This window comes from Chiloscyllium punctatum, chromosome 5 (genome assembly GCF_047496795.1).
Source record: "Chiloscyllium punctatum isolate Juve2018m chromosome 5, sChiPun1.3, whole genome shotgun sequence".
NCBI lineage: Eukaryota > Metazoa > Chordata > Chondrichthyes > Orectolobiformes > Hemiscylliidae > Chiloscyllium > Chiloscyllium punctatum.
In genome coordinates, this window is record NC_092743.1 from 88,205,821 (window position 1) to 88,225,837 (window position 20,017).

The 20,017-nt window shown below is 43.7% G+C and overlaps 1 protein-coding gene and 1 long non-coding RNA gene across 2 annotated transcripts in view; one reads left to right on the forward strand and one right to left on the reverse strand.

Annotated features, from left to right (window-relative positions):
- The window catches only part of LOC140476750 (sorting nexin-31-like), a 123,473-nt gene extending 122,584 nt beyond the window's left edge, over positions 1-889 (reverse strand). The window contains exons 1-2 of the mRNA XM_072569563.1: positions 741-889; positions 565-639 (exon numbers count right to left, since the gene is read on the reverse strand). Coding sequence (XP_072425664.1) covers positions 565-639; positions 741-800 — 135 coding nt within the window. The 5' untranslated portion in view covers positions 801-889. The remainder of the gene's footprint in view (positions 1-564; positions 640-740) is intronic.
- A 7,815-nt stretch (positions 890-8,704) lies between these two features.
- The window catches only part of LOC140477210 (uncharacterized), a 47,921-nt gene continuing 36,608 nt past the window's right edge, over positions 8,705-20,017 (forward strand). The window contains exons 1-2 of the long non-coding RNA XR_011960666.1: positions 8,705-9,184; positions 12,960-13,037. This is a non-coding gene — a long non-coding RNA (uncharacterized lncRNA). The remainder of the gene's footprint in view (positions 9,185-12,959; positions 13,038-20,017) is intronic.

Consider the following 20,017-nt stretch of genomic DNA (forward strand, 5'->3'; position numbering starts at 1 on the left):
CCAGCTAACTGACCAATGTTTCTAACTGGGATGGTTATTGAAGAAAGAAAGCCTATTTGTTTTAAATGAATTGCTATTTTGATTTTTGCTGCATTATAAATCAGTATCGCAAAAATACTCAAATAGACTGGCAGAAACAAACTCAAGGGGCCATATGTCCTACCTTTATTTGTTCTGTTCTCAGGAGCCATAACTGAAGCAAAGTTATTTGTTTTCTAGTTCCATAGATAAAGATCTTCATACAAATATTAAGACCAAGAACAATGAAAGGGCAGGCACATTCTTAAGCATGTGGAAAGATGACAATAGTGCACCTTTTCTGAAGATTTTAATCTGTGAAATATTTTGAAAGCCCTTTAAAGTTGCAAGATCTCAGGCCAGCTCTGCGATGAAATGGGTCATCAATAGTGTTTAAAGTAGGTGCAACTACTTAGTCATTGAAGACCAATTAAAGAACCTTGGGTTCAATTCAGGAAGAAAAAAAAACATAATTGGTCTAAATATAGGTTGGGACGAGCTAACTCACCTCACCTATCTTTACTTCAGAGGCACACAATCACTTACCTTTTCATTCCATCTATGGAGCTGGCTATACCTTAGTTTACAAAAGAGAAATCCCTCCAGGTAAATGTCGTAAATCTGGCAAACAAAACACAAAGGCACTTTTAATGATTCAACGTTTCAGAAAGAAACAAAACTGGAAAAGACCACGGTGTTTTGAAAAGTGACAAGCCATTTACCATATAGCATACTCCCAAAGAGTCGTTCCCCTTCTCAGTCTGGGCGATGGTGAATTGCATTCTAGCATTCAACTCAAGGATAATCTCACCAACGATTCAAGGCACGCGTCTGTTTATACCGAGATGCTACAATCCTCTCCTTCTCAGCCTCCAGGGAGATTTTGGGCGGTAGCAGAGGCGGAGATTTCTGTTTCGGAGGATGAAGTTAGTTAAGGAATTTACCTGTGTAAATACCTGAGCTTTTCCAGAGGGCAGTTCCAACCTTTTGCAACTGTATTCCAAACAACAGCCGTTTGCTTCCCCGAGGGCAAAGAAACTCGTTTAAAAAAACAAACACAAACAGATCATTCCTTGTTTCAGGTTAACTCCTAATTATAGAGACAACCTCCAATAGTTGAGATAAGGAGGTGAAAGTACCCATGTTGGATAAAGTTAAAATTCACATGACACTAGGTTATAGTCCAACAGGTTTATTTGAAATCACAAGCTTTCGGAGCCCCAGCTCCTTCCTTCGGCACCTTACGGCTTCAAATAAACCTGTTGGACTATGTAACGCGGTGTAGTGTGAATTTTGACTCTAATATTGAGAAAAGACCCCTATCAAACTTCCCGCTTGAAGAGACCACCAATACCAAGCCAAAAAAAACAGCAACATTGTTCTTTTCGATGGCCTTGTGAAAAGAGATCCGAGTTTGAGTTGTTTAAAGTAACACGTTATGGATGAAAGGGAACTGGTGGGCTTAGATGTCTAAAAGATATTTCTGGAGTCCCACGTCAAAATGTATTGTGGAAAATGAAAGCACGTGATGCTGGAAGTGGCACATAAGGCTGGCTGGCAATTAGGAAGAAGCAAGTAGGCATAAATAGCTCATTTTCTTGTTGGCGAATTGTAACCAGTGATGTGCTGTAAGGATTGACTTCTGCCGTTATATAGCGTCTCACTTTAGAGTCAGAGGTCTTTAATATTTTAAGGCGGGGTAGATAGGCTCTTTAAGGAGTAGGTTGAGTAATCCAATCAGCTATGACTTTATTAAATGGTGGCGAAGGATCAAATGGATGAGTGGCTTACTCCTGTTCCTAATTTTATTTTTATAAACCCCGAAATCATATCAAAGTAAATAGAAATGTCAGTTTATTAAAAAGATTATACCATGTCAAAGGAAGAATTGCATTCACTTGTCAGTTTTGAAGCCGAAGGACACCAGATGTTCCAAAGGTTTTACAGCCAATGTGAAGTCATAGATATGATGTTGGAACTGTGACAGTCAATTTATAGACAGTAAGCTCCAGTAAATGGGGATGTGATAATCATCAGATGACTAATTTGTGATTTTGATTGAAGTAAAGTTGTTGACTAGACCATTCACAGAGAAGTACAGCACGGAAACAGACCCTTCAGTTCAGCTTGTCTATGTTGACTGAATATCCTAAATAAATCTAAACTCTTTTGCCAGCATTTGGCCCATATCCTGCTAAACCCTTTGTGATGATGCTTCTCATTTAACAAGGTTTTACTGTCCTTGGCATTTTATTCAGAGAGGTCGTAAAAGATAGACGAAAAATTTTAAGTTTGAAGGATTTTAGGACCAGTTTGATTATAGCTAAGAGATACTGCCTCAGGAAAAAGAAGGCTTTCAAGTTTAAAGTAATGTCTATGATGAAAGGGAAGTGGCCAGTTCTCCCAGCTCAGCTTTTCTCTGGTTTGATTTGGTTTTGGTTTGATCAGGTTATTCACTGAAAGCAGTCAGGAAGTTGTGAAGTTGCTGGACCCAAGAAACAGGTCCATGCTGATCCTCTCTCTCTGATTTCTCTCCTGTAGGACCCTGTGTTTGATTTTACCTTTTGTACCGAGGGGTGTTTATGGGGATTGTTGCAAGTATTGGGAACAGCATCATTAAGTTGGTATAATCTGTTGGATTTTTGGATAGGTTGAGTTATTCTGTATTTTGGATTAGTGGTGCTGGAAGAGCACAGCAGTTCAGGCAGCATCCAAGTAGCTTCATTCTATTCTTTTGTGTGTGTTTCTTTCAGCAACTTTGTAAATAAATTCTGTTTTGTTTCAAACTTAGAGGTTTGACCAGCTGCATCCCTCCTGGAACATCTGTGTTACATCTGTTTAAAATAAATAATAAAGTTGGGTCTGGGCTACTTTCTTGAAATGTTTTGAGGGGGTCTGGCCTGGTCCATAACACCTTCCTATTCATATACCCATTCAGATGTTTTTTAGATGATATAATTGTACCAGTCACTACCAATTTCTCTGGCAGCTCATTTCATATATGCACATTTCCATACTGTGTGAGAAAGTTGCTTCTTAGGTCCTTTTTAAATCGTTCTCCTCTCACCTTAAACCCTATGCCCTCTAGCTTTGGACACCCCCATCCTGGGGAAAAGACTTTGTCTGTTTACTCTATCCATGCCCCTCATGATTTTATAAGCCTCTATAAGGTCTCCCCTGAGCCTCTGATGCTCCATGGAAAATAGCCCCAGCCTATTCAGCCTCTCCTCTAACCTTGGCAACATCCTGGTACATCTTTTCTGAATGCTTTCAAGTTTCATAACATCCTTCCTATAGCAGGGAAACCAGAACTGAACGCAGTATTCCAAAATTGGCATAACCAATGTCCCGTACAGCCGCAACATGACCTCTCAACTCCTATACTCAATGCATTGACCATTAAAGGCAACCATACCAAACACCTTCTTCACATTCCATCTACCTGCAATTCCACTTTCAAGGAACTATGAACCTGCACTCCAAGGTCTCTTTGTTCAGCAACACTCCCCAGGACCTTACTATTAAGAGTATAAGACCTGCCCTTCCTTGGCTCATTTGGTCCATATGATCAAGATCCTGTTGTAATCTGAGGTAACTTTCTTCGTTGTCCATTACACCTTCAAGTTTGGTATCATCTGCAAACTTACTAACCATACCTCCTATATTCACATCCAAATCATTTATATAAATGATGAAAAGCAGTGAACCAAGCATGGATCCTTGTGGCACACCACTGATCACAGGCCTCCAGTCTGAAAAACAACCATCCACCAACACCTTCTGTCTTCTACCTTCAAGACAGTTCCATATCCAATAGCTAATTCTCCCTATATTCCATGTGATCCAACCTTGATAACCAATCTGCCATGAGGAACCTTGTTGAATGCCTTACTGAAGTCCATATAGATCATGTCCACCACTCTGTCTTCATAAATCCTCATGCACAAAGCCATGTTGACTATCCCTAATCAGTCCTTGCCTTTCCTTATCCATTTAAATCCTGTCCCTCAGGATTCCCTCCAACAACTGGCCCACTACTGATGTTAGGCTCACCGGTCTATAGTTCCCTGGCTTTTCCTTGCCACCTTTCTTAAATAGTGGCACCACGTCAGTCTTCCGGAGAATATTGATGATAAAAATATCTCAGGTGGGGACCCAGCAATCACTTCCCTAGCTTTGCACAGAGTTATAGGGTATCAGTTTCTGGGGATTTATCCACCTTTATGCATCTTAAGCTGTTCACCACCTCCTCCTCTGTATTATGAACATTTTTCAAGTTGTTGCAATTTATTTCCCCATCTTCCATATCTTCAATATCCTTCTCCACAGTCCTTGGCTTTATATATGATCCAAAAGACAACACTTCTAAAGTTAAGCACAGCGTGAATTCAAAGGAAATAAAAAATGCTGGAAATCCCAGCGGGTCAGAAGCATTCATGGAGAGAGAGAGAGAGAGAGAGAGAGAGAGAGAGACAGAAAGCTAGCGTTTTGAGTCTAGATGACTCTTCATTAGATCTGGCGATGAAGCTCTGATGAAGTCACCTGGACTTGAAACATTAGCTTGCTCTCTCTCCTTGGGTGCTGCCTGACCCACTGTGATTTTCAACACTTTTTGTTTTCAGTACAGATTCGCTCCTATGATTTCAAAGGAGGTGTCCAATCAGTGGTTAGAGGGCATGCTGGCCACCCAATCAAGGCAGGCTGCCTTGCTGCAGAACCATTATGGATGGGGTGCTGCCATTGCAGGTAGAAAAGAAAGAGCTCCTAAAGACTGAGGGACTCTCTTCTCTGAGTCCACAGTTTTCAAAATAAAATACTGCATAACAAACATTCTGGAAAGGGAGCCTTCCAGTTGGTCACATGTGTGGTTGAGATAGACCAGGAAACCACAGATCAGTGAGTCTCACATCAATGGTAGGGAAACTATTGAGAAAGCAGTGAAGGAAAGAAATAATGTCCATTTAGAGAGGCAAGGTTTGATCAGAGATTGTCAGCATGGCATTGTCAGAGGAAGGTCATGACGAACAAATCTGGTTGAATTTTTCGAAGAAGTGACCAAGTGTTTGGATGGGATTGGGCAGTTTGTTACAGCTATGAAAATGTAGTTTATATGGATTTCAACAATGTCTTTGACAAAGTGCCATATGGGAAACTGATAAAGAAGATAAAAGCTCATGGATTCCAGGGTAACATGGCAAGATGGATCCAAAATTAGCTTAGTGATAGGAGACAGAGTGTGGTAATAAAAAGTTGTTCATGTGACTGGAGCCCAGGGTGCAGTGGTGTTTCACAGGGATCCATGCTGGGTCCCTTATTATTTTTGATAATCATGAATGCTGTAGATGATAATGTAAAGGAGATCACAAGTTAAGTTTGTGGATTACACAAAGATTGGCTGGGTAGTTGACAGCTTAAAAATGTGTTGCTGGAAAAGCGCAGCAGGTCAGGCAGCATCAAAGGAGCAGGAGAATCGATGTTTCGGGCATAAGCTCTTCTTCATGAATGAGGAGGGTGTGCCAAGCAGGCTAAGATAAAAGGTAGGGAGGAGGGACTTGGGGGAGGGGCATTGGGAATACGATAGGTGGAAGGAGGTTAAGGTGAGGGTGATAGGCTGGAGAGGGGGTGGGGGCGGAGAGGACGGGAAGAAGATTGCAGGTCAAGAGGGCAGTGCTGAGTCTGAGGGTTGGGACTGAGATAAGGTGGGGGGAGGGGAAATGAGAAAGCTGGAGAAATCTGCATTCATCCCTTGTGGTTGGAGGGTTCCTAGGCGGAAGATGAGGCGCTCTTCCTCCAGGCGTCGTGTTGCCATGGTCTGGTGATGGAGGAGGCCAAGGACCTGCATGTCCTTGGCGGAGTGGGAGGGGGAGTTAAAGTGTTCAGCCACGGGGCGGTTGGGTTGGTTGGTGCGGGTGTCCCAGAGGTGTTCTCTGAAACGTTCCGCAAGTAGGCGGCCTGTCTCCCCAATGTATAGGAGGCTACATCGGGTGCAGCGGATGCAGTAAAATGACGTGTGTGAAGGTGTAGGTGAATTTGTGACGGATATGGAAGGATCCCTTGGGGCCTTGGAGGGAAGTGAGGGGGGAGGTGTGGGCGCAAGTTTTGCATTTCTTGCGGTTGCAGGGGAAGGTGCCGGGAGTGGAGGTTGGGTTGGTGGCAGAAATGATGAAGGTTGGTCGGGTGGTAGGTGAGGACCAATGGGGTTCTGTCCTCGTGGCGATTGGAGGGGCGGGGTTCAAGGGCGGAGGAGCGGGAAGTGGAGAAAATGCGGTGGAGAGCATCGTCAACCATGTCCACCTCCAAACGGACCCCACCACCAAGGATATATTTCCCTCCCCACCCCTATCAACGTTCCAGAAAGACCACTCCCTCCGGGACTCCCTTGTCAGATCCACACCCCCCACCAACCCAAGCTCCACTCCCGGCACCTTCCCCTGCAACCGCAAAAAATGCAAAACTTGCACCCACACCTCTCCCCCTACTTCCCTCCAAGGCCCCAAGGGATCCTTCCATATCCATCACAAATTCACCTGCACCTCCACACACATCATTTACTGCATCTGCTGCACCCGATGTGGCTCCTCTATATTGGGGAGACAGGCCGCCTACTTGCGGAACGTTTCAGGGAACACCTCTGGGACATCAGCACCAACCAACCCAACCGCCCCGTGGCTGAACACTTTAACTCCCCCTCCCACTCCACCAAGGACATGCAGGTCCTTGGCCTCCTCCATCGCCAGACCATAGCAACACGACCCCTGGAGGAAGAGCACCTCATCTTCCGCCTAGGAACCCTCCAACCACAAGGAATGAATGCAGATTTCTCCAGCTTCCTCATTTCCCCTCCTCCCACTTTTTCTCAGTCCCAACCCTCGGACTCAGCACCGCCTTCTTGACCTGCAATCTTCTTCCCGTCCTCTCCGCCCCCACCCCCTCTCCAGCCTATCACCCTCACCTTAACCTCCTTCCACCTATCTTATTCCCAACGCCCCTCCCCCAAGTCTCTACTCCCTACTTTTTATCTTAGCCTGCTTGGCACACCCTCCTCATTCCTGAAGAAGGGCTTATGCCCGAAATGTCAATTCTCCTGCTCCTTTGATGCTGCCTGACTTGCTGCGCTTTTCCAGCAACACATTTTTAAGCTCTGATCTTCAGCATCTGCAGTCCTCACTTTCTCCTGGGTAGTTGACAATGGGGAAGAAGGTGCTAGGTTATAGGAGGATATAACTGCATTGGTCTAATGGCAGATCAGTGGCAAATGAAATTTAACCCTGGTGGCTGAATGATTACCACTGCTGCCTCACAGTACCAGGGACCCAGGTTCAACTCTAGCTTCGGGCAGTGTGGTGTTTGCATGTTCTTCTCGTATCTGCGTGCATTTTCTCCCATAGCATCAAAGATGCACAGTTTAGGTGGACTGGCCGTGCTAAATTGCCTGTAGTGTCCAGGGATGTGTGGACTAGCTGAATTAGCCATGAGAAATACAAGGTATGTAGGATAGGGTAGGGGCAAGGGTCTGGGTGGGATGCTCTTTGGAGGATCAGTGTGGACTTGATGGGCAGAATGGCCTACTTCCACAGTTTAGGGACACTATGAAATGTGAGGTGATGCACTTTGGAAGAGGGAACAAATAATGGAATAAATGGAAACACATCTGGAAGGTCAGAGGGATCTTGGGGTGCTAACCTATAGATCCCTGAAGGGGGCAGGACATGTTAATAGGACAGTTAAGATGGTATACAGTCTTGGAGTCTTCATCAGTCATGGCATAGATTATAAGAGCAGGAAGGTCTTGTTGGAGCTGTACAGAACTTTGCTAATGCCACAGCTAGAGTACTGCTTGTCAGGTTAGAAGGAGGATGTAATTGCACTGGAGAGGGTGCGAAGAGATTGACCAGGATAGAGCATTTCAGGTGTGGAGAAGCTGCATAAACTCAGGTTATTTTCTCTGGAGCAGAGAACGTGATGATGGGGGGGGGGGGGGGTACCTGATTGAGATGTGAAAGATTATGAGGAGCATAGACGGGGTAAATAGAAAGCAGCTGTTCCCCTTAAGGTTCTCCTGAGGATGCCGTATCAGTTATTATTTTTAAATCTGAGTTTAATACATTTTTGTTAAGCAAATGTATTAAGAGATATGAGCCAAAGGCAGGTATATGAATTTAGGTCACAGATCAGTCAGTCATGATCGCATTCAGGAGCTGAATAGCCTAATCCTGTCACAGCGTGTGGGAAAATGGGGAAAAGGTAAGAGATTAACACCAAGTGAGAGAATAGATACAGTCATGATGGGCCGGATGGCCTCCTTCGGCGCTATAACAATCGTATGATCTTGTAATCGACTCTACCTTATTTCATTTATGCCACCCATTAGTTTGTCTCAATGTTGGTTAAAGATACATGTTTTGCGCTCATGCGTGTGGCAATGTGAGCAATTTGTACATTACATTTACTGGCTTTTGACGATTTTAGTCAGATTCTGAATCAAATTATCTTTCAATAGGGTTCCATGAATCGCTTTATGTCGCTGGGGAAAGGTCAGGTAAGAGTTAAAATGATTGCTCGTGAGCAAACGCGACAAAATCGTTCCAGATTTCTCTCCTGACGACAGTCTCCTGGCAATATTGGGACATTAATTCGCCGGTACTGAGGCACGAAGGCGGAGACTCCCTGAGCCTGCCGTGAGAAGCTCCAGCTCCCCAGGTTCCGGTTTGCTCTCTGACCTTCGTGGCTCGACAGAAATGGCTAAATCAACTCTGCGTCAGTGCGCTTACAACATCACGAGTTGAATGTTACTTTCGGAAGAATGAAACCGGCTCATTTCTCCCCCCACTCGGTTTCTCAAGCCTGCACTGTATTCTGTAGTCACAGCGAGAGAGCGGAACGACGCAGTATCGAGAACACGAAACACAGTCAGGCAAGTACCTCCTTCTGGCCCCGAGACACACCCACAGATTGGGTCAACTCCAATGTTTTCCCGTGAGAGAAGGCTGCCATTTGTTCCTTTGGTCACACTTCACGTGTCAGCTTCTGAGATGTAATGTTTTTCTGAAGGTTTGCAGCTGAACCGTACTGGTGGGTGATCCCAGTCCAGTCTTCAAGCACAGTACTATTATATAGAACTGAAGAAACGAAGTAGATCATTGCAATGGTCAAGAGGGTCAACAAGGTAATTTGTAGCCATTTTGAATAATTAGAAAAAAAATGCTTGAGTTGTTTTAAAAGCAGCCGTCAAAGGACAGCATGGTTGCATGCCAAGGACTACATTCCAAACAAAAAGTCGTCTGCTCCAGCAAATACAAATTCGGATTCTCTACAAAACATTTGGGGAAAGTTTGAGTGATCAGAGACTAAGATTCTGGAAGAGAGGGAAAGTAGTTTTCCACTGCTTACCCGTGTGCTTTGGAAATAGCCGTTTCATGATTGTTTCTTCACTTGTGTGCGGACATCATCTTTTCAGTATAGTTGAAACTCAGAATTTTTAGTGGAGACAATCATGAGTCTAGAATGGTGACCTACCAAACTCTGACAGAGCAGTAGTGCATTGACTTTATAGTACTGTATTATGCTTGGAGTAGCTAATTTAAGCAATACTGTTACCTGCATCCCTCAATAAAACTTATAATATCATTTCATTTTAGTCAACTATGTCTTAAAGATTAATCCAGTAATTGTCACATAAACATGCAAATACTTGAGCTTGCAAGGAAGACTCCACAGTTGGACCTTAACATCAGTGGTCTGAGTTAGAAGAACTTGAGGGCCTTGGAAAGATTTAATCTATTACATAAGATTGCACTACATTACATGAAATGCATAACAGTATGGAAAAAATGAATCCAAAAGCCATGACTTTAAATTATAACAGGACAAGAGCAGATTAGGTCAGTCTAGTGAAAAGCAAACTGTGGACTGTTGGCAAGTGCCCACAAAAGGCAACAAAATGAATGATAGATCACCCACTTCATGTATGCGAAGGAATGAATGTTAATGAAGACACCAAGAGAGCTTTGCTGTTCTTTGATGTGCCATGGGATCTTTCATGTTAACATCTCAGCTGAAAGAAAGCTGATTGCAGATTGTAGAACTCCCCATTGGCAGTGCTCAGAAGTGTCAGCCCAGTGGCTTCCTCATTCAAGTTTGATTCTGAGGTTGTGTTAACACTAATTTAGAACAGAGCTGTATGGTATCAAAATAAAGACCCCCATGCAAATGAAATTCAGAAAGGACTTCTGGCGAATCACAAAAATACTTTCACACCAGAATCAATGGAGGCAACGCACTCTGCTCCCATTGATATGCTGGAATCAAAATGTGACTCCATCCAAGTTCATACCCTATAGTGCAAATCCTCCAGCTCCAATGATCACAATTCCTCCCCCCCCCTTCCTGTCCCCAAGTAAACCACTCTCACTGACTCACTCCCTACTAAAGTCCTTCAGCATCATGAAGGAGAAAGTGAGCTGCATCAGCTAATGATTGAAATGTTGTTCCGTCTCACAGTTAGTATGTCAGTATATACTTTTAAGAGAGAGGAATGGATGAAGTGAGGACCTTGTGACAGGCACTCAGTATCAAAGAGCCTGATGTGTCATTCCCTGAGCAAACTGTCAATGTCATTTGGCAGAATACCTCATTGCTAGAATTTTCCAAAAAGCACCAAGACATTGCTTGGCTGGTGGTGAGAAGGGCACTACGTATGAGATCCTTCGTGTACGGCCTGGACTCTGCGCCACTGCACACTGCCTTTGAAGTGTTTGTGGGGGCATGGGGTAGAGACTGGCACACATATCTTTGTGGAATGTGCTTTTGCAAAGCAAGTCTGGAGAGAGATGCTGTGGTTTTTGTCGAGGTTCATTCCAAGCAGTTCTGTGATGCAGGATTCGTGCTGTATGGTTTGTTCCATGGAACGCAAATCGAGATACACATTGACTGTGCCTGAAGGATCATCAACTCAATGAAAGACGCTCTTTGGTCTGCCCAAGACTTGTTGGTCTTCCAGTGTAAAGAATTGACCTCAACTAAGTGTTAAAATCAACAAGGTAAAAACAATGACTGCAGATGCTGAAAACCAAATACTGGATTAGTGGTGCTGGAAGAGCACAGCAGTTCAGGCAGCATCCAACGAGCAGCGAAATCGACGTTTCGGGCAAAAGCCCTTCATCAGGAATAAAGGCAGTGAGCCTGAAGCATGGAGAGATAAGCTAGAGGAGGGTAGGGGTGGGGAGAAAGTAGCATAGAGTACAATGGGTGAGTGGGGGAGGAGATGAAGGTCAAGGAGGAGAGGGTGGAGTGGATAGGTGGAAAAGAAGATAGGCAGGTCGGACAAGTCAAGGAGACAGTTACTGAGCTGGAAGTTTGAAACTAGGATGAGGTGGGGGAAGGGGAAATGAGGAGGCTGTTGAAGTCCACATTGATGCCCTGGGGTTGAAGTGTTCCGAGGCGGAAGATGAGGCGTTCTTCCTCCAGGCGTCTGGTGGTGAGGGAGCGGCGGTGAAGGAGGCCCAGGACCTCCATGTCCTCGGCAGAGTGGGAGGGGGAGTTGACTCAACTAAGTGTTGCAGACTGGCACAATCCAAAATTCAGGACAACGTGCTGAGGGATGCACTAAAGCTTGGGGCAGATGCCGCCAAGGCACAATGGGGAAAGACCACCGTCTAAGGTCTTTCAGCCAAAGTCTATCATAGGTGGTCTGACTAGTAAATTTGCGGATGACACCAAAATTGGCAAAATTGCAGATAGTGTGGAGGATTGTCAAGGGATACAAGATAGGTTTCAGATTTCGGCAGAGAAGTGGCGGATAGAGTTTAATCCAGACAAATATGAGGTGATGCATTTTGGAAGATCAAATTCAGGTGTGAATTATACAATAATTGGCAGGACTCTTAGGAGCATTGACATACAGAGGAATCTGGGTGCACAGGTGCATAGATCCCTGAAAGTGGCAGCACAGATGAATGAGGTGGTCAAAGAGGCATACAGCACGCTTTCCTTCATCAGCCGGGGCATTGAATATATTAGTTGGGAATTTATGTGACAGCTGTATAAAACTTCAGTAAAGTCATATTTGTAATATTGCATGCAGTTCACACTACCAGAAAGATATGGATACTTAAGAGAGTGTAGAGAAGGATTACCAGGATTTGCTTGGTCTGGAGGGTTGAATATACTCAGATTGTTTTCACTGGAAAGATGGAGGCTGAGGGACAATCTGATAGAAGTCTACAAAATTATGAGAGGCATTGATATGATGGATAGTCAGGCTTTTTCCCAGTGTGAAAAGGTCAACTGCAAGAGAGCACAGGTACAAGGTGAGAGGGGAAGTTTAGGTCCAAAATGCAGGGAAAATGTTTCACACAGGGTGGTGGAAAGCACTGCCAATGGAGGTAGTGGAAGCAGGTGCATTAGCAACATTTAAGACGTATTGATAGACACATAAATGGGAGGTGAACAAAGGAATAGAAATCGCATATTGGAAAGTAGTGAGTCTAAATAAGGAATATGAATCGGCGCAGGCTTTGTGGGCTGAAGGGCCTGCTCCTGTGCTGAATTGTTCTTTGTTTTTCTTTGCATTTCATTCTCCATCAGCAGCATTAGCTGGTCATTGCTCATCGCACTTTTGACCCTGAGTCATAATGTACTGGCTTCAATTCCCATTCCAGACCCTGGGCACAAAACTAAAGGGTGATGTGCCAGTATAGTGCTGAAAAGTAGTGCACCATTGGAAGTGTTGTTTTTCAGATGAAAAGTTAAATTGAGTCTGTTTGTGCATGCCTTGGAGCCAGTAACAGATCACGTGGCACTGTTTCAGAGTAGAGCAAGGGAGTTATCCCTGCTGTAATGGCCAGTGTTTATCCACAGAGAATATTGCAAGACAATCTTATCTTGTCATTATCACATTGCTGCATCCTAATTGGTTGCTTGTTTTCCTACATTTTAAATAGTCACGACAATTCAAAAGAGCTTATTTGGCTGTAAAGTGCTTCAAGATGTCTACTGGACCTCAGAATTTCTAAATAACTGTGAGTATTTTTTCAATCCTTGTGGGCCTCGGGGGCTAAGGTAAACCAAGGCAAGAGCGAAGCCATGCTCTTCGGGAACTGGGCCAACCAATCCTCAATCCCTTTCACCGTCAGGACCGACCACCTGAAGGTGCTGGGTATTTGGTTCAGGGGGGTTGGGGCGTGCGCCAAGTCTTGGGAGGAGCATATCAGTAAAGTGAGGCAGAAACTGGGCAGATGGAAGCTACGGTCGCTCTCCATCGCGGGAAAAAACCTGGTCATCAGGTGTGAGGCACTATCATTGCTATTATACATGGCACAGGTCTGGCCTATTCCCAGAACCTGTGCCGCTGCAGTCACCCGGGCCGTCTTCCAGTTTATATGGAGGTCAAAGATGGACCGGGTCCGAAGGGACTCGCTGTACAAAGATCTGGGCAACGGGGAAAAAATACACCCAATGCCACCCTCACCCTGATGACCACCTTTGTGTGTGGCTGCATCAAGCTGTGCGTGGATACCTGGTACGCAAACACCAAGTGTCACTACGTACCGAGGTTCTACCTGTCCCCGGTGTTGCGAAGGATGGGCCAGGCCTCGCTGCCGCGAAACGCTCCGAGTAGTTGGACCGTTCCGTATCACCTGTCCTTCGTGGAGAAGTTTATGAAGAAAAACACCTTTGACCACAAGTCCATCAGAAAGTGGTCAGCACGTAGTGTCCTTGAGACCCTTCGGGAAAAGGAGAGGGTGGATCCTATCGAGCAGTGCCCTGAGCAGACTGTCAAAGCCATTTGACAGAATGCCTCATCGCCAGAACTTTCCAACAAGCACCAAGACATGGCTTGGCTGGTGGTGAGAAGGGCTCTGCCTTTATGCACGCCCGGACTCTCAGCCGCACCGCACGCTGCCCTCGAAGCGGCTGCGGGGGGAACGAGACTGTCACATACCTCCTTCTGGAATGTGCCAACGCAGAAGAAGTCTGGAGAGGAATGCAGTGGTGTTTGTCGAGGTTCGTCCCAAGCAGCGCCGTGACGCGGGACTCCGTGCTCTACGGCCCGGTCCCTGGGACGCACACCGAGACAAACATCAACTGTGCCTGGAGGATCTCAACTCAGTGAAGGACGCTCTCTGGGCGGTCCAAAACCTGTTGATCTTCCAGCTGAAGGAGTTGACCCCGACTGAGTGTTGCAGACTGGCACATTCCAAGGTCCAGGACTACGTGTTGAGGGACGCGATGAAGCTTGGATCAGCTGCCGCCAAGGCACAGTGGGGAAAGACCACCGTGTAACATCTGCCTGACTAAAGAAGAACAGGGGTCCCGCGCAGTCATTTGGGCTCTGCTGACGCCTCAGCTAAAAATGTAATCATACAGACCTGTAAATAGGAATGATTACTCTGTTTTCGGAATGCAAACAAATGGAATGTTTACATATGTATGGCATGTCCAGTTGTACAGATCATTAAAGTATTTTATGAATAAAGTACATTTTTGAAATAAAAGAAACGTGCCATTAATTTCACAATCTTCCAATCTGATTTGTTAAAAGTAAACCATTTTTGTAGACCACTAGAGGGCACCAAATAGTTGACTTGCAAACAAACAAACAAGAATGGTATTGCTTTTTTAAATACTCATGATCCATTTCTGACATACTTCCTTAATTCTTATCTTCAGTTCTTTGAATAGATTGTTCACCAACGTCTACTTTCATTTAAACAACTCTCATTCTATCTTGATTTTTCTATATACTCTCAAGTTGCTTGCTGTTCATCTCTGACACATACAGAATGTGAGGAAACAGATGGTGGCATCTTCAAAACCGTCCATATTACAAAGGAGATGCTGGATGTCTTGAAATGAATAAGGGTGGATAAATCCCAGGATCTGATCAGGTGCAGACTAGAACTCTATAGGAATCTAGGGAAATGATTGCTGAGCTCCTTGCTAAGATATTTGTATCATCAATAGTCCACAGGTGAGGTGCTGGAAGACTGGAGGTTGGCTAACACGGTGCCAGTATTAAAGAAAGATAGTAAAGAAAAGCCAGGCAACTATATAGACCATGAGCCTGACGACAGTGGTGGGCAAGTTAATGGAGGGAATCCTGAGGGACAGGATTCACATGTATTTGGAAAGGCAAGGACTGATTAGAGATAGTCAACATGGCTTTGTGCATGGGAAATCATGACTCTCAAACTTGATTCAGTATTTTGAAGAAGTAATGAATAGGATTGATGAGGGCAGAATGGTGGGCATGTTCTATATGGACTTCACAAAGGCAATCGACAAGGTTCCTCATGGTAGCCTGGTCATCAATGTTAGATCACATTGAATACAGGGAGAACTGCTGCCTCACAGCGCCAGAGACCCGACTTCAATTCCTGCCTCAGGCGACTGACTGTGTGGAGTTTGTACATTCTCCCCGTGTCTGTGTGGGTTTCCTCCCACAGTCCAAAAATGTGCAGGTTAGGTGAATTGGCCATGCTAAATTACACTGTAGTGTTAGGTGAAGGGGTAAATGTAGGGGAATGGGTCGGGGTGGGTTGCGCTTCGGCGGGTTGGTGTAGACTTGTTGGGCCGAAGGGCCTGTTTCCACACTGTAAGTAATCTAATCTAATCTAATCTAATCTAATCTAAACTAGCCATTTGGATTCAGAGCTGACTCAAAGGTAGAAGGTGGTAGTGGAGGGTTGCTCTTCAGACTGGTGCCTGTGACTAATGGTGTGCCACAAGCATCAGTGCTGGGTCCACTGCTTTCCATCATTTATATAAATGGTTTGGATGTGAACATGGGAGGTACAATCAGTAATTTGCAGATGACATCAAAATTGAAGGTATTGTGGATAGCGAAGAAGGGCAACTTTTTCACGCAAAGGGTAGTGTGTGAATGGAATGAGCTGCTCGAGGAAGTGGTGGAGACTGGTACAATTACAACATTTAAAAGGAATCTGGATGGGTACATGAATAGGAAGGGTTTTGAAGGATATGTGCCAAGTGCTGGTAATTGGAACTAGATTAATTTAGGGTATCTGGTCGGCATGGACAAGTTGCACTGAAAGATCTGTTTCTGTGCTATACATCTCTATGACTCGATTGTCCTGACTCTATTATCCTGACTCTACCCATACTTCAGTTCATCTGCTGCTGAAACACTCATCAACACCTTTGCCATCTGTGGACTTGACTATTTTCATAGTCTTGGCAAGCTTCTCACATTTGTTTTTCTCTGTAAACTTAATCCAAAACTATCTTGTTTGTGTGCTTTCTTGTACTAAAGACCCATTCGTCCACCACCCTTTGCTCATTGATGTACATTGGTTCCTGATTAAGCAACACTTTGATTTAAAACCCTTTGATTTCACATACAGTCATAGAGATGTACAGCATGGAAACAGACCCTTCAGTCCAACCCGTCCATGCCGACCAGATATCCCAATCCAATCTAGTCCCACCTACCAACACCCGGCCCATATGCCTCCAAACCCTTCCTATTCATATACCCATCCAAATGCCTTTTAAATGTTGCAGTTGTACCAGCCTCCTTCCTTGGCAGCTCATTCCATACACGTGCCACCTTCTGTGTGAAAAGGTTGTCCCTTAGGTCTCTTTTATAGCTATCACCTCTCACCCTAAACCTATGTCCTCTAGTTCTGGACCACATCTTCCACAGGTCTCTCCCTGTTTATCTTTCTGATTTCCTCCAGCTGTGCAACTCTCCAAGATATCTGTACTCCTGTAAATATGCCATCTTAAGCATTCCTTTTTAGTCATTGCAAATTGGTAGCCAGGCCTTTATTTACCTGGGCCTTAAGCTCTGGAACCCCAACCCCCGCCAAATGTCTACCTTACTCTCTATCTCTCTCCTTTTAAGACACCTTTTGAAACCTCTCACCTCGACCAAGCTTTTGGCTCTTTATCCATTATCTATTGTGTTAAATTTTGTGTTGAAGTATTCAAGAGGTGCTGTGTTGTGTTAATGGTGTGATATAAAAGCAGGTTGTTATGGGTGACTATTTTATTCTCCTAGCATCTATTCTAAGGTTGTCCCCTTTCACACCTGAGTTTTCATTTTCGTCTGTTGAGACGTGGTTGAGAGGGTCATTGGCCCTGACCATTCCCATGTATATCCACTCGAGTGCTTTAACGTCTTTTCAATATTGTGGTAACCTGAATTGAACAGTGTGCTCAACTACATGCTCACAAGTATCTTTTGATGTTAATATAAATTCATTGCTTTTGACTTCTGCAATTCTAAAACAAAATTCCGGTGCTTTGTCAGCATTTTGAATTGCTTTGCTTACTTGTTCACCAGTACCCCTTCATCTTTTATACTCTTCCACAACATTCATTTTCTTATTTCCTAAGGTTTCACTGACCACCTTTATCTGTTGATGGTTCATTTGCTACCTAATCGTTTGGTCTTCAAGTTTAATTAAGTCTGATGCTGCATTCTCCTTTTTGTTCGTCCCTCTGGTTTGGTATTCATTCATAAATTTTGATTGTTTTTTTTCCTAAGACCAAATAATTAATGTAAGGTATATGACCTAGCACTGATACATGCATCTCCAATCTAAATAACATTTCTCTATCACTATTCTCCACTTGTTATTTCTTTACAAACCGAGCTGCTATCCAGACAGTTACTTATCCCCTATCTCCACAATTGTCAAACTTTACTGCTCTCTATAATTTGCGAAATAGTATTTCCCATGAGAACAACAGTCAACCATTCAACCCACTGAGCCCGTTCCATTGTCCAGTTGGATTGTTACAGTACAGAAATGAGTCATTTGGCCCAAGTGATACGTGTAGGGTGATAAATGGGGAGAGGGATAGCAATAAACAGCTGGAGGATATCAATGGACTAGACAGGTGTGCACAGCGCTAGCAAATGGAATTCAGTCTGGGAAAGTGAGAGATAATGCACTTTGTGCTAACAAAGAAATTCCACATGAGTTTCCTCTTCTTCCATCTGCCTGGTCTCAGCCTTTCAGTAGATCTTTCCTCCTTAAACATGTACTGGGTTCCTTTTTAAAATGACTGACCTATTACCTGAATTTTCACTTGACTTTGTGGAAGGGCTACCCATGTAGTTCCTTATCAGATTAAATCATAGCTGATTGGTATTTTACAAACATATACTTGTTTGCTTCTGTAAAGTTCAATATCCTTCTATTTGTTTTTTTTCCCACCTCCCCTTTAAATGCATTTGTTCTGTTTGCCTCAACTCCACATAGTTGATAGTTCTACATCCTGATTACTATTTATGTAGAAAGAAGTTTCTCAAATTCTCTTTGATTTTATTAATGACTAGCCTATACTTACTGTTAAATATTTTCTCATCAATCCGTTCAGAAATGTTGTTACACATCTCTGGAGGAGGTGGAACTTGATTCAAGGTCTCCTTGACTCAAGGAGACACACTACTATTGTGCCACAAGAGCCCACTTATATTTTTTGTTATTATAGTTTTGAATTCTCCACAGCTGGATACACTTTCAACGAGATGACCAATCAAATCCTGTCTGAAAGATTTCTATCAGGTAGCCCTCAACCTACTCACTTTAGAGAGTGGACAGCAAGCACATTACAACATACTACAGTGTATTGGCAATAAGCAGGAGGAGAGAAGCAATGAGAGATCAGGTGCAGGACTGACAAACAAGTGTTTGAAGTAAGGCAGTGAGACAAATCACAGGTTCGTGTTCATTTAAAATATTTAGAAAACATTGATGTTATCATTTTTATTCTTTGATGCAAATACCTTGCTGCAGTAGTGCTGGCTATGATATCGTAGACACTGTGACTACATAGATGGTGAGTGTGCCCCCAACCATTGTGATGGCAACAATTGCTGTCAAATACTGAACAAAATAGGGGTTAAGGGTACCTACTGAGACTGGTGAAAGGTAGGTAGGAACTGGCGTTTCACATAAATTTGTGGTTCACAATTATTCTGTTTTTTTAAAGTCATCCTTTGAGTAATTTTTTCACATTTTGCAATGCCACCAATTCCACCTTATAATATCAAGATCAGAACTGTAGACAGTATTCTGGATGGTTTAATCAAGGTTCAAAACAATTTGGCAGAACATCACTGTTTTTCAATACTGAGAAGCTTGGTGCATGGTTTGCTTTTTGGTTCAACCTTCTTATTAGTCTGCACTCTACTCTTAGTGATTATGGCTCTGTTCCCTTTCGTCTTGTTCTTCCAACGCATTCAGATTTTTATTCTCTGAACAATAAATGGTCTACTTATTCTTCCTGTCAAAATGCTTGATCGTACCCTTGTCTAGGTTAAAATTTATTTGTTGTTTACACATTGGCAAGCCTACCAATGTCTTCCTATATTCTGTCACCTGTTTTCCTTTGCATTTATGAATTCTGTCAATTTGGTGTCATCCACAAATTGTTTGCACTTCCAATTTCTGTATCAAAGCCATTCATGTCAATTGAATATCTTTGAGTAGAGATTTCATTATCTTTCCTAACACTGAAATTAAGCTGTTTAATAGTTTCCTGGATTTGTTGTAATTTTCTTTGTTAATGTGGGAGTAACATTAGTGATCTGCCAGTCATAGAGTCCTACAGCATGGAGACAGGCCCTGTGGCCCAAACCAGTCGATGCCGACCAAAATGTCCATCCATGCTAACCCCATTTCCCTGCACTTGACCCATATCCTTCTAAACCTTTCCTATACCTGCCTCAACCACTTCCGTTGGCAGCTCATTCCATATGTGTACCACCCTCTGTCTAAAAACGTTTCCCTCCTCTGGTATTCCTATTACTGAAGAATTGCTTTTTATATGTAATAGTGTCTCTGCTATCTGTTCTCTGACATGTTAACACACATGGATACAATGCATTACTTGGCAAAGGAAGATGCAGTACGTACATAACGTGGCTAAACAGATGGAGCATTAACTTATGATTGAGTGTCATCCTTTCAACACAGCACCTACTTTAATCTAAGAGTCAGAGAGATTCCTGCTCAGTCATGTT